The sequence below is a fragment of the Cebus imitator genome, unplaced genomic scaffold (genome assembly GCF_001604975.1).
Source record: "Cebus imitator isolate Cc_AM_T3 unplaced genomic scaffold, Cebus_imitator-1.0 Scaffold3, whole genome shotgun sequence".
NCBI classification, from domain to species: Eukaryota; Metazoa; Chordata; class Mammalia; order Primates; family Cebidae; genus Cebus; species Cebus imitator.
This window is the reverse complement of record NW_016107318.1, coordinates 8,061,776-8,075,854: the sequence shown is the minus strand read 5'-3', so window position 1 is coordinate 8,075,854 and position 14,079 is coordinate 8,061,776. Positions and strand designations below refer to the sequence as shown.

The 14,079-nt window shown below is 34.9% G+C and overlaps 1 protein-coding gene across 1 annotated transcript in view; it reads right to left on the bottom strand.

The window, feature by feature from the left end:
* Positions 1–2,190: 2,190 nt before the first annotated feature.
* LRRIQ3 (leucine rich repeats and IQ motif containing 3) overlaps positions 2,191–14,079 on the bottom strand; it is a 145,359-nt gene continuing 133,470 nt past the window's right edge. Inside the window, exon 8 of the mRNA XM_017531782.2 lies at positions 2,191–2,915. Coding sequence (XP_017387271.1) covers positions 2,759–2,915 — 157 coding nt within the window. The 3' untranslated portion in view covers positions 2,191–2,758. The remainder of the gene's footprint in view (positions 2,916–14,079) is intronic.

Here is a 14,079-nt window from a genome sequence, read left to right as displayed (position 1 = left end):
AAAAAAAAAAAAAAAAACAAAACTTTTTTTTTTTTTAGTTATAAGCCATCTGAATAATGAAGTTAAAAGCAGTATAAGAGACCAACACCCAGACCAATAACATTTAAAACTTTACATGGACTACACTATCAGTAGACCTGGGTCTCCATATTTCTGCCCTCAATATTGGTTTCCTTACTACCTCAGAAAGTCAATACTAGATATTTTGGGTTTTTGTGACAGTAGCACCCTATTTTGGTACCAAGTTCTCTACTGATTAAATCACTTATAGATGCTGGCCTAATGTAATTGATGTGTTTGCAAAGCCCTTAATATAACCGAATTTTCTTTTGGATGATGTAAAGTACGAAACAGGTGTTCTCCATTGTGCTCCAAAGAACCTGAACTAGGAGGCCAGGTTCTTTCCATCTAGTGGCTCAGTTGTCTTTAACATGTTTTCCAAGGTGGCCAAATTAGAGGAAAGATCATGAGAAATTTTATATGGAAGGACAATGCTTGGAAGGACTGCCCATCACTTTTACCTAGATTCCATTGGTGAGAAGTCAGTTGTGTGCCTCATGTGACAGAAAAGGAGGCTAGGAAATACAGACTAGTTGTGCCCTGAAAAAATGAGAAAATGAATTTGGTGAAAAGCCAGCTATTTTCTGCCATAGAAACCTTCTGTAGATGAAATGTATAGGGCATAATATTGAATAATACGTGGCATGGTAAGAGAACAGAGTCAAAGATGTCTTCTAAATTTTCAATATGGGAAGCCATGTAGATGACTATGAATCTGGGGAATACAGAAAGAGAAACTGGATATGGTAGGGGTGGAGAATAGTAAGAAAACAAAAATAAACTCTATTTTAATGTATGATATAAAATATTTTAGGCCTTCAAAGTAGAGGTGTGTAACATGTATTTTGAAAACAGAGGCAATATATAAATCTAGAGCATAATCTAGAGATACAGATTTTGAATTCTTCAAAACAGAAATAGTAAGTGGCAGTAAATGTCACAAGATTGATTAGGATAGTACATAAATAGGAAAAACAAGCTATAAACAGAACAAAAAAACTGTGCATAGCATACCTGCCTTAGTAAAAAGTAATAGATAGAGATGCGTAAAATATTATTTTTCTTAAAGAAGCTCACAGGTGGGTATAAAATAGTCAAGTAAATTATTGATTACTTATTGTGTGATAAAAGCTATAAAACCTTTACAGGATAAAATGAGGGCATAAAGATGACAAACATTCAATTAATGTTTGGACTGAAGGAATGACTTATATCCAAACATATCACACAAACAAGCGTACTATTCCTTGATAATGCCTCTCAAAGTTTACATAAATAGTTGACAATCCTATACAAAGAAGACTTCTGCCTCCACTGCTACACACTTACCTTTACTAAATGCTTTTTGTAAAGTAAATCTCTAAAATATATGTATTATTTCCAAACACAGAACAGAAAATGGGGGTAACACAATAGCTACCTTGCTGTGAAACGTAGGGCTGTCATGCCTTCTACAACCCCACAGTGTGTCCCTTTGTTCTTGTTGCAGAATAAATAGAAATACCAACATGACTTGCTTATTAATTATCTTCTAATTATGAAGAAAGCGAGACCTTGTGCCATGGATTTAAAAAGACAGCTATTATTTTACAGAAAATTAGGAAAATTCTACCATTATCTGTTAGCAGTCCAGCATAGAAGCACAACTGTTGTAAAATACATGATTTTTGGAAATTAACCAAAGACATAAAATTAGAAAATCTGTAAAGCAACAATGTTTTAAAAAACTTACATATGTAACCAATGAGTAATTAAAGAGAAATTATGAATACCATTAGCTACATTGTATTTAGGGAACAAAGTCATAATTATAGTGAGACACCTATATTAAACATAGATATATTAAATCTATATTTCTAGATATATTAAATCACTATTGAAAATTGATATAAATTTTACAAAGGATTTTTATTTTTTAACAGTTTATTTTTCAAAATTTTTACCACTGGTACATATTAAATAGACTTATGGTTAATATATACCATTTCTATATATGTTATGATTCCAACATATAATTATATGGGTTCTCTCTTGCTTCTCTCTCTCTCTCTTTTCCCTGTCTTCATATACATACCAAACAGGGCAAACACAGCAAAAGTAAACATACAAAAATCTTACAATTTTCAAGGAAGGTGAGAAGAATGTTTAATTTACTTTTCATAGTTCATATTTTCTGAATTTTATAACAGCACAAATCACTGATAAAATAGTGAAACATTACTTAAAAATGAAATTGTTTTAACAAAATAAGCAGGAAATATAATTAAATATAAAAACAGGTAATAAAGGTAATTTAAGTACACAGTATCTTAATAAAAGTCAGCAGTTAGAGTGGAAATTACTATTCTAAGGTTTCAAGAGAAATCTAAATTAGCTTATGAATTACTATACTCAGAGTGGATATCAAACAGAATCTCAGTAATGTCACTACAACACTGTCTGCAATAAATAAAAGTTTTAATTGTTCCTTGGACATCTGGATATATAAGAAAGTTTTCAGAGGTGCTAAGTCAACTTTATTTAAGTTAAATTATGACCAGTAAGAGAAACATTTTAACTCATTTTATATTTTTTAGAATATTTATATATAAATCCATCCTGTGATATATTTCTTGTTTTAGAGTATTATTTCAAATTAATTCAACTAAAAATAATGACTATAATTTAAGATGATCATAGGATGTGATCTGGCATTGGTTCATTTTGTTAGTCCATTGGGAAATTTGAAGTCTAAATTTGTTTTCACAAATGCTACTTTTGTTTTGGCATCTTGAAGTCTTTCACAGGCATTTTTAAAGGCAATCATATCCATAACAAATTTTTCTTCACAGTGTCTTTTATATATTTCTTGAGACCTAAGAGGAGCAAAGAAGGTAATAGAATGACATACTTTTAAATTATTAAAACCACAGCAATCTATTAGACTGTTATTGATGATTAGATGTCTTTGAAATAGGCATATACAAGTGAGAAAGAAAGAACTCCATTTATACAACTGTTATATCATTAAATGATATAATATTTATGTGATATATATATAAGCTATAATTTAAAATTTAGATTTCCAAAGAGGCATCTAAACCACCCTATGTCATCACTTCAAATACATCTAGACTCACTAAATCCAAGCTAGCTACTTCTTCCACTCTGTTATGGACTGAATGTATTCCACCAAATTCATATGTCAAAGGCCTAACTCCCAGTGTCTTTGAATGTGACTATTTAGAAATAAGGTCTTTAAGAAGTAAGGCTAAATGACATTATATGGGTAGGTCTTAATTCAATATTATTGGTATACATATAAGAAGAGGAAGCAACACCAAAGATGTGAGTGTACAGAAGAAAGCCTATGGAAGGACACAGGGAGAAGTTGGCCATCTGCAAGCCAAGGAAAGAAGGCTCAGCAGAAACCACAACTGCTGACATTCTGTTCTTGGATTTCCAGTCTCCAGAACCGTGAGAAATAAATTTCTGTTTAAGCTACCCAGTCTGTGATATTTTGTTACGGCAGCCTAGTAGACTAATACTCTGCCAAACCAGGGAAATGTCACAGGTCTTAGGAAAATTTATTCATCAATCCTTACTTATTCAACAATTATGTATTTTAAGGCATCACACTAACCCTAGATGCTGGAAACATGAATATGGCATGATATAACTACCTGAAGCTTATAAAAAGTTAAGAAAAATAAATGTATGTGAATGTATAAATGAGATGTTATGGTTCATAGTGAAAATATTATATAACAAGTCAAAATGGGCAAAAATTGAGTAAAAACTTGATAAACTAGAGAGCAAGGTGGGGGGGACAAGAAACGTTTAGAGTTAAAATAACCTTTGAACTGAGTCTTGAAAGATGTGTATTTTCCAGCCAGAAAGCGGAAGAAAATTTTGTTCAAGCTATTTTTATAGGAAGAACATAGCCGAACAAAGGTAGAGAGGGTAGCACAGCTTGGCATGCTCCAAGAACTGACATCTATCTAATTATCTGGGTCATACAGTCTGGGAGGGAGAACAGGGGAGCAGGTAGGCTAGAGAAACAAATTTAGGCCAGATCATAAAACACTTTATTTATGTGTAGGTATACTCAGAAATCTGAACTTGAGGAGAGAAAGAGAGGCTTAAGTCTAAAAAGCCTGTAGCTTACTGACGGTGTGATTTTGGACATGCCTTTCTGACTCATTTTCTTCATTGTTAAGGAGATAATCTAATCTATCGGGTTAGTAAAGGACTAAGTGAGTTGATACATTAAAAGTTCTTAGGCGAATGACTAACATTAAATAAGTCACTTTACTGGATGGATAACAGTGGCATACATCATAAAGAAATGTAGGTAGAGCAACAAGATGGGAAGAAAGATTATAGTTCTGATTGGAAATGGTGAGCTTTAAGAGCCTAGTTATTCATGTGGTGATGCCCACAGTGTTGACTATTGATAAGTGATAGGTTATAGTTAAGAGTACAGGTAGTAAAGCCATTCTGCTTGGCTCTGAAATGTATTGATGGTGTGATTTTAGATAGGTGACTTGAGTTCTCTCTGTATCATTTTTTTTCATCTCTATCAAGAGGACATTTCTACTCATAGGGTTTAGTAGGAAGTAAATGAACTAACATATTTGAAATCCTTAAAGGAGTGCCTAGCATTTAATAATCATTTTAGTAGCAGCTAAAAGTTAGCTACTAGCACTATAAGCCTAGAACTCAGGAGAACAGTCATGTCTGGACACATAGCAGAATGGAAATCATAGCAAAGGGACCTTGCATATATAATAAAGGGTACTAATTAAGTCAAGAAATATACTAAAATAGTCCTCCTACAGATAAACATTGTAAACTGTGAACAAAATGTAAGTGAAAGAACTATTTAAAAGAATTAAAGAATGTGAAACATGAAATAATCAATTATATTATTGTATCCATGTATACCAGTGTCAAACTGTTGGTAAATAAAATCAAGAAAGCAATTCCACTTACATTGTGATCAGAAAAGCATAAAATATTTAGACATAAATGTAATAAAAGATAGGCAAGGCCTGTACCTAAAAATTATAAAATATTGCTGAAAGAAATTTAAAAAGATCTAAATTAATGGAGAGTTATATCATCTCAAAGATTGGAAGATAATATTATTATGATGTCAGTTTTTCCCAAATGGATCTATAGATTAATAAAATTACAATTAATTTGCCAACAGCCTCTTCAACAGAAATGAGAAATTAACATTTACATTTGTTTGAAGTATATATTACATTTAATTCAGTTTTATTTTAAATGTATTAAATTTAAATGTTTTGTATTTATCAAAATTTATATGAAAATGCAAAAGTCATAGAACAATCAGCATAATCTTGGGAAAACAGAACAAAGTTGGAATCTCTATTTTCCATCCTGCTTAACAGTTTACCCATAAATGTATTGGCTTACAACAACCACCTTATAAAATTTCTTAGTTTTCTTAGGTTAAGAGTCCAGGCACATTGTGGATAGCTGGGTTTTCTGCTTAGGTCTCACAAGGCTGAAATAGAGCTGTCAGCCAGAGCAGTGGTACTCATTCAGGTCGTAGGGTCCTCATTCAGGATCAGTGGTTGTCGTCAGACTTAATTTGGTTCTCATTCTTTCCCTGTGCTTCCCTCTATTTTTAAGTCAGCAATATCATGTAAAATCCTTCTCATACTTTGAATCTGATGTTCTCTCTTGTCTCTGTATTTGAAAGGCTCATGTAATACGCTGGGACCATCTGGATAATCCAGAATAATCTCCTTATATTAAGGTTAATTAAGCAATATCCTTAATTACATTACATGTAAAGTCCCTTTACCAATACATTCACAGGTGTGCTATCTCATCATATTCATAGTCCTGGGAATCATAGGAGGACATGTTATCTACCTTCTTGGGAGTCATAATTCTGACTAACACAGCAGCCTTACATTACTTGATTGTAAAGATTAGAAGAATTGTAAGTAGAGAGATTATTAGCTTTTACCAGAAAAATGGAAACCTAATCATGAGACAGCAGAAAAGGAAGTTGCAGTAAATATAAAATATATAGAATTTTATAAATACGGATATAGGAAGTTGAATGAATTAAAGCTTGAAGACCTAAAATTTCTTTGGGGAATAGATAAAGTATCTTGTTGAGAAGGAGAGGCCATAAGTGGTGTTTGAATAGAAATTTATATTGTTGGTGAAGGTTTTAAATGGCTCTTCTAAGTAATAGGAGAAAGAGCAAGCAACTGTGGAAGCAGCTAAAGTTGGAGACCATAAAATTAATATTGTCATAAATCTGTATTTTATCTGAATACAGGAAATGCAGATATATAGTTGGATTATTCCAAGGTGAGGGTTGTAAGGAACATTTTAGCATAATTGAGGCAATGAAATGAAAGAACTTTAGAGACATTGGACAAAATGGACAAAATAACAATTCAATCAAAGAACCCTGGAGCCTACACCTGAAATGAAAATACGTGTATAAAGGAGGTAATTTGAAGGATGGGTGTCACCATATATTTGGAGAATATGTGTGGTGGAAGTAAAGAAAGGAGTTGAAGAGATAGATTTTGGTTATAAATAAATATATAGGAGTTGAATATTTAAGAAATGGGGCAATTCCAAGTGATAAGAGGGTTTTTATTTGTGTCTATGGAAATTAGTTTATTAACGTTAGATAGGATAAAGATTGTTGGTGTCCAAAAGTGCTGATATTAGGCAATTGGGAGAGTTGTTCTTATGAATTTGGAAGTTAACAATTATTATGGCAAAAATTCGATGGAGAAAAAAAGCTTCCATAAGTCAAAATGATGTAAAGACCATAGTAAATTAAGAAAGTAGTATGGGAGGTCCATTGATTACCATATAAGGACAAGTTGAAGATGATGTAATTGAATAACCACTTTATTTTCTAGCTCTTCCATGCTCAGTGATACCCTACTTCAAGACACCTTGCTGTCCTGCCTTGAACAGTATCATCACTTTCTCAGAGTATAGACAAGAATATCTTAGAGAATCCATGAATAGCTTTTATTTGATACATAGATTCTTTCATTTCAAAGTCTATCTTTAATTAATGCTTAAATACTCCTGTGAGTATTTTATCAACTTTCTAAATTAGAGCTTTATGGTTCCCCTTTTTTCTTTTATTCTTTCTCATTCCACATAGCAGGATTAGGGAGCTACATTTTCAATAATGACTTCACTAGTTATTGAAATTTATCAGAATGCTTTTAAGTCAAAAGAAAAAGAATCATCAGCAGAAAAAGTACCAGAGTTGAAAAATTTCAGAAGTCTCTAGTTAGATTCACTTTTTGATCACAGTTCCATTCAGTATATTGCTACCTAATCTTTATTTGAAAATTTTTAGAGCAAAATTCAAAGATGTCTGTTGGGACATACTACTCATATAACCAAAACATTGCTGTATTCTTATGTGTTCTAAAGGTTAATACTTTTCAGTAGCTTATGGGAGAAGACAATTTAGTTAACATACATTAGGATGCTTGTTTGAGTCTGTATTCTTTAAAAATTATGGACAGACATTCAATTTACTGTGAAAAACTAAGCTGATTAAATTAGAGTGATTTGGGCTAGATTTGTGTTTCAGTATATCATACTAGCTTTCATTTCTTTTCCAAAATACTTGAAAATAAGTTATAGAAAATAACTACTAAAATAAGAAAATATTTCCAAAGATCACACACACAGACCACACACAAAATGTACACTAAAGAAAATGATTTTAAATTTGGAGGGGGAAGTATACAATATTTTTCATACTTAATAAAATATTATGTAAAACACATCAGTAAATAACTTAAATTGCTTATAAGTAGGAAAAGGCAAATGCTTTTCCTTATTTAAAATTACTTTCTGGCACAGGCTTATAAAAATGTTGGTATTTAAAAATTTAAATAAGCAGTTCTGAGGATCTCTAAGTGTTTCCATACAAGCCTTAAATATGTATATACATAGTTTGGCCATCTGAAATACCACTAGGATAAAACTGTGGCTGATCAGCTTCAATCTAATATCTGAAGAAAAATCTGTGAAAGACATTGAAAGCATAAAAAATAAATTACTAGGGGTCCTGCGTAGTACACCCCTCAGAATTATCTGTGCCTTTCAATCTCCTTGAACAATTTTACAAGTCTAACTGTGACCAATGCAAATGATTCTTGTTTATAGAAATACAATAATTTTTCTAGCTAAGTTACATTTGATTATTGCCCAGTGGATAGTGACTAGTTTTGCACCTGTGAATTTATTTTAGTTAGCATTTTTGATTGCCAATATAGATATAGGAATAGAAATAAATATAGACATAGATAAAGAATGGATATAGATATAGATAAATGCTCTTTGAATTCTCATAACTGATTTATTCTTTAATGAGTTAAATGATATCTTTGGCATGTGCTCATTTTATATTTGTATGGGTCAGGGTTTTATGTTCTTAAAAATGTTCTTTAGCAATTAATAAAATTTAAATTTACTAACTGTCAGTTAAAGTTTTTTGAGTCATTAATTTTCAGAGCTCCTACTTTACCAAATCTAGTTTAAATTTTTAAAAATTTCACCACAAAACAGTTTATATTTTTTGCATTTGTTTGAGAAAGCTTTGTCTAAAGTGTGTCCTAAGAATTATTTTCTGAAATATTTCTTAAAAAGAAAGTTTTATGATAAAATACACATGTGAAATGCAATATATCCTTCTGGTAGGAATCCTAATGGTCTTCACTGTACAACTGTCTATGGAGACATAGAGGCTGTTTTTAATCAAGTTGATGTTTCTCAAGCAATCATACCTTCAACTCATCTTCATAAACCTTCTGCTATAGGTACAGGAATATTCCCTATCTCCTTGCTCTCCCCTAGCTTTATCTATTCTGAACTTTCCAACTTTGTTCATCCTCTTCTCCTTGCCTCACCTCTCTACTGTAATGGTCTATAATAGTCTGCCCTTGTCTCTCTGCTTTTCCAATTTGAATCAACAATTGTACTTCTCCTACTTCTATTTTTTGTAATACTTGAAATGTATGCTTATGTTTGCCACTAGACTGTGAGTTCTCAAAGGATCAGGAATATCTTATTTATTTTTGTATGGCAGGGCAGGGGAGAACTGCAGTGAAGTAACACTCTGGTTTAGTTAAGCCTTCTCTTTGAAGGTTTGGATTTTGGAGTAGCAAAAAATGCTACCCCAAAATATGGCACATTGGCACACTAAGTATTTTAAGCTGAAGGAAACTGAGAAACTTGCAGAAGTAGAAAGATTGCTCTGAACTTCTGCCTCCTCTCTTTTAAACACTGTGACAAGTGCCATGCTTTAAACCAGGAAGGAAGGAATATTACATAGAAAAGCCCAGAAGAATCTGAACAAACAGGCCTTGCTTGGTACCTCCTCCCCAGTTCATTACTATTAGGTAATTGCCCCTTTTTTTGGTCCAATCAGACATCTGTGCAATTGTCTATTTGTCATCAAACCTAAGCATAAAAACAGTATTCACTGGGTCTTCATTTTAGAAAGCTTCCAGGTCACATAAAATTTTGATGAGATAAATTTGGTATGCCTTTTTCTTTCTTTTTTTTTTCTATTTATTTATTTATTTTTATTGTATGGTATGCCTTTTTCTTGCTAATCTGTCATTGTTACAGAAGTGTCAGACATAAACCTATTTAAGTACTCGAAATTTTAATTGTCTATTTGTAGTTTTTGTTTGCTGGTATGATTAGGTAACTCTGTTAATCTCATTGCTTTTTGCCATATTTCCCACCTCAATTTTCAGTTTATTGGGCCAAACGATCTTTATATGCCTACATCAACTGTAAGAGAACTCTTCAAGAGCCAGAAGTGAAATAGTAGTTGAATGATTTGAACTGAAGGCAAATACTACCTAGTAGAAGCACCAGTGATCACAGAGGGATAGAAGAAAAAAGTGCAGGACAAATTTACTGTCATGAATTAAGCACTTGTACTAAAAAGTTTACTTAGCATAATGATTAGTGAAGCTACTTTCATAACTTGGCTAATTATATTTTTAGTCTAAATTTAATATGATTCTGATTATATATCTTCATTGTAAAAGCATTTAGAAAAATATGTATTGTTTCTTATTCTAAATGGCTTAAATATTAAGTACAAATACATAAAAACACTCTCTTCTCAATGGTTGTTATATAACTTTAATGAGTTTATATACAGCCATTACTAATTTAAATTCTCACCTATTTTCCTCAATAAATAGGTGTTAAATAAATTTGTTAACTAGGTACTATACTGGGCACTGAAATAGAAAGATGGAGCAAATTGGTTGTTATCTTGAGGGGGTGGGACTAAAATGACTGACCAGAAGCAGAGGTGATTGGAGACTCTCATCAAAAAAATCATAACCGCCTTCAAATCCTGCACCAGCAACTGAGGTATCCAGGCTCTTCATCAGAACTGACTAGGCCGGGTGAAGTGACTCACACCTGTAATTCCAGCAATTTGGGAGGCCGAGGGGGATGGATCACCTAAGGTCAGGAGTTTGAGACCAGCCTGGCCAACATGGTGTAGCCCTGTCTCTACTAAAAATACAAAAATTAGCTTGTTGTAGTGGCAGATGCCGGTAATCCCAGCTACTCAGGAGGCTGAGGCAGGAGAATCATTTGGGAGGCAGAAGTTGCAGTGAGCCAAGATTGTGTCATTGCACTCCAGCTTGGGCAACAAGAGTACAACTCTGTCTCCCCAAAATTTAAATACATAAAAAAGAACTGACTAGGCAGCTGACATGACCCACAGAGCACAAAGAGGAAGGAAGAGCAGTGTGGTATGGTGGCCCACCTAAAAGCCACATGGGGCAGGGGAGCCCCCACACCCCAGTCAAGGGAGGCGGGGAATAAGTGTGATATCCAGGCTAGAAAACCATGCTTTTTCCATGGAACTGTGCAACCCACAGATTGGAAGATACCACTCATGAACCCATGCACTGGGGCCTAGGATCCCAACGACATAGCCATGCAGATTCTCAACTAGAATCTGCTTAAGCATGGCAAGACCCCGGGAAGGGGCAACCAGCACCAAAGCTGTGGCTGCCTGTTGTCTAAGGCCCCTGAGGTCCTTGCAGGAGGGTCGTCAGCCAACACTGTGACTGATATCTGCTTAACACATTAAGGGGTGGATATAAGGCAGCAGCCATCTATAGCTCCAGGATGCACTTTTCCCCTGCTGGAGCCAGGGAGGCTAGATGGCTTGGTCCCAAGAGGTACCCCCTACAGCCCAACATACTGGCTGTGGCAGACTGTGGCCAGAGTGCCTCTTCAAGCCTGACCCTGACACATCCCTCTGCACTGGTTGGGGCCTCCCTGCAGGTATTCCAACAACTCTAGCCAGGGGCTCAGGGACAGAAGTCTGATCTCCCTGGGCCTGATCCCCTAAGGGGTAGGGTGGCCACAGTCTCTGCAGACCAGCAGAGTTAGTCTTTCCTCCTGCTAGTTCCGAGGAATCTGGGCAGCCCAGACAAGTGGGTTTCCCCCTAGCCAATCATACTCCTTTCAAGAAGAGACAGTCAAAATGCTTCATTAAATGGGTCCTGCTCCCTGTGCCACCTAACTGGGTGAGACCCTCCAACACCATCAGGCACCTTATACAGGAACATTCCTATTGGCATCAGGTAGGTGCCCCTTGAGGTTAGAGATCCCAGAAGAAGAAGCAGGCACCCATCTTTGCTGTTCTCCAACCTCCTCAAGTGACAACTGCAGGTGCAGGAGTGAACCAGATGAATAGGGTTTGAAATGAACTTCCAGTACACCTTAGCAGGCCTCCAGAAGAGGGACCTGATCATTGAAAGAAAAACAAACAAACAGAAAGCAACAGCAATAGCATCATCAAAAAAGAAGTCCCAACACAAACCTCATCCAAGGGTCATTAGCCTCAAACATCGAAACTAAATAAACTCATGAGGATGAGAAAGAATCAATGAAAATACACTGAAAAACCAAAAGGCCAGAATTCCTCTTCTTTTCCAAATGGTAGCAATGCCTCTACAGCAAGGGTGCAGAACTGGTCACAGGATGAGATGGACAAATTGACGGAAGTAGGCTTTAGAAGGTGAGTAATAACAAATCCACTGAGCTTAAGAAGCATAGCATGTGCTAACCCAATGCAAAAAAGTTAAGAACCTTGATAAAACGTTAGAGAAGCTGCTAACTAGAATAACCAGTTTAGAGAGGAACATAAATGATCTGATAGAGATCAGATGTGCTAAAACACAGCACAAGAATTTTGTGAATCATACCCAAGTATCCATAGCTGATATTTGTAGAAGAAAGGATATCAGAGTGGAATATCAGACTAAGTGGAAGAAAGAATATCAGAATTTGAAGACCACCTTGCTTAAATAAGTCATGAAGATAAGATTAGAGAAAACAGAATAAAAAGGAATGAACAAAACCTCCAAGAAATATGGGACTATGTAAAAATACTGAACTTATGACTGATTGGAGTACTTGAAGGAGATGGGGAAAATGGAACCAAGCTGGAAAACACACTTCAGGATATTATCCAGGAGAACTTCCCCAACCTAGCAAGGGAAGCCAACATTCAAATTCAGGAAGTACAGAGAACACTACTGAGATACTAAATGAGAGGATCAACCCCAACACACATAATCATCAGATTCTCCAAGGTTGAAATGAAGGAAAAGCTGTTAAGGGCAGCCAGAGAGAAAAGCCAGGTCACCTATAAAGGGAAGCACATCAGACTAACAGTGGACCTTTCAGTAGAAACCTTGTAAGCCAGAAGAGAGAGGGGGCTAATAGTCAACATTCTTAAAGAAAAAAATTTTCAACCCAGAATTTCATATCCAGCCAAACTAAGATTCACAAGTGAAGGAGAAATAAAATCCTTTCCAGACAAGCAAATGCTAAGGGATTTCATCACCACAAGGCCTGCCTTGCAAGAGCTCCTGAAGGAAGCACTAACATGGAAAGAAGAAACTGGTACCAACCACTGCAAAAAACACCAAAATATAATGACCAATGACACTATGAAGAAACTGCACCAACTAGTATGCAAAATAAACAGATAGCATCATGATGACAGGATAAAATTTACACATACGATATTAATCTGAAATGTAAATGGGCTAAATGCCCCAATTAAAGACACAGACTGGCAAATTGGATAGACAGTCAAGACTCATAGGTGTGATGTATTCAGGAGACACACATGTGCAAAGATACACATAGGCTCAAAATAAAGAGATGGTGAAAAATTTAGCAAGCAAATGGAAAAAGAGGGAAAAAAAAAGCAGGAGTTCTTAAAGACCTACAAAGAGACTTAGACTTTCACACAATAATAGTAGGAGAATTTAATACCCCAATATCAATATTAGACTGATCAACAAGACATAAAATTAACCAGGATATTCAGGACTTGAATACAGCTCTGGATCAAGCGGACCTAATAGAGATCTACAGAACTCTCCACCCCAAATCAACAGAATATACATTATTCTCAGTGCCACATGCACTTATTCTAAAACTGACCACATAATTAGAAGTAAAACACTCCTGGGCAAATGCAAAAGAACTGAAATCACCACAGTCTCTCACACCACAGTGCAATCAAATTAGAACTCAGGATTAGGACTCTTACTCAAAACCACACAATTACGTGGAAATTTAACAACATGCTGCTGAATGACTCCTGGGTAAATAATGAGATTAAGACAAAAATCAAGATATTATTTGAAATCAATGAGAACAAAAAGATAATATACCAGAATCTCTAGGATGTGGTTAAAGCAGTGTTAAGAGGGAAATTTAAGCATTAAATGCCCACATTGGAAAGCTGAGAAGATCTCAAATCAATACCCTAACATCACAATTAAAACAGATAAAGGCCAGGAGTGGTAGCTCATACCTTTAATTCCAGCACTTTGGGAGACCAAGATAGGTGGATCACCTGAGGTCAGGAGTTTGAGACCAGCCCGACTTACATGGTGAAACCCTATCTCTACTAAAAATACAAAAAAAAAAAAA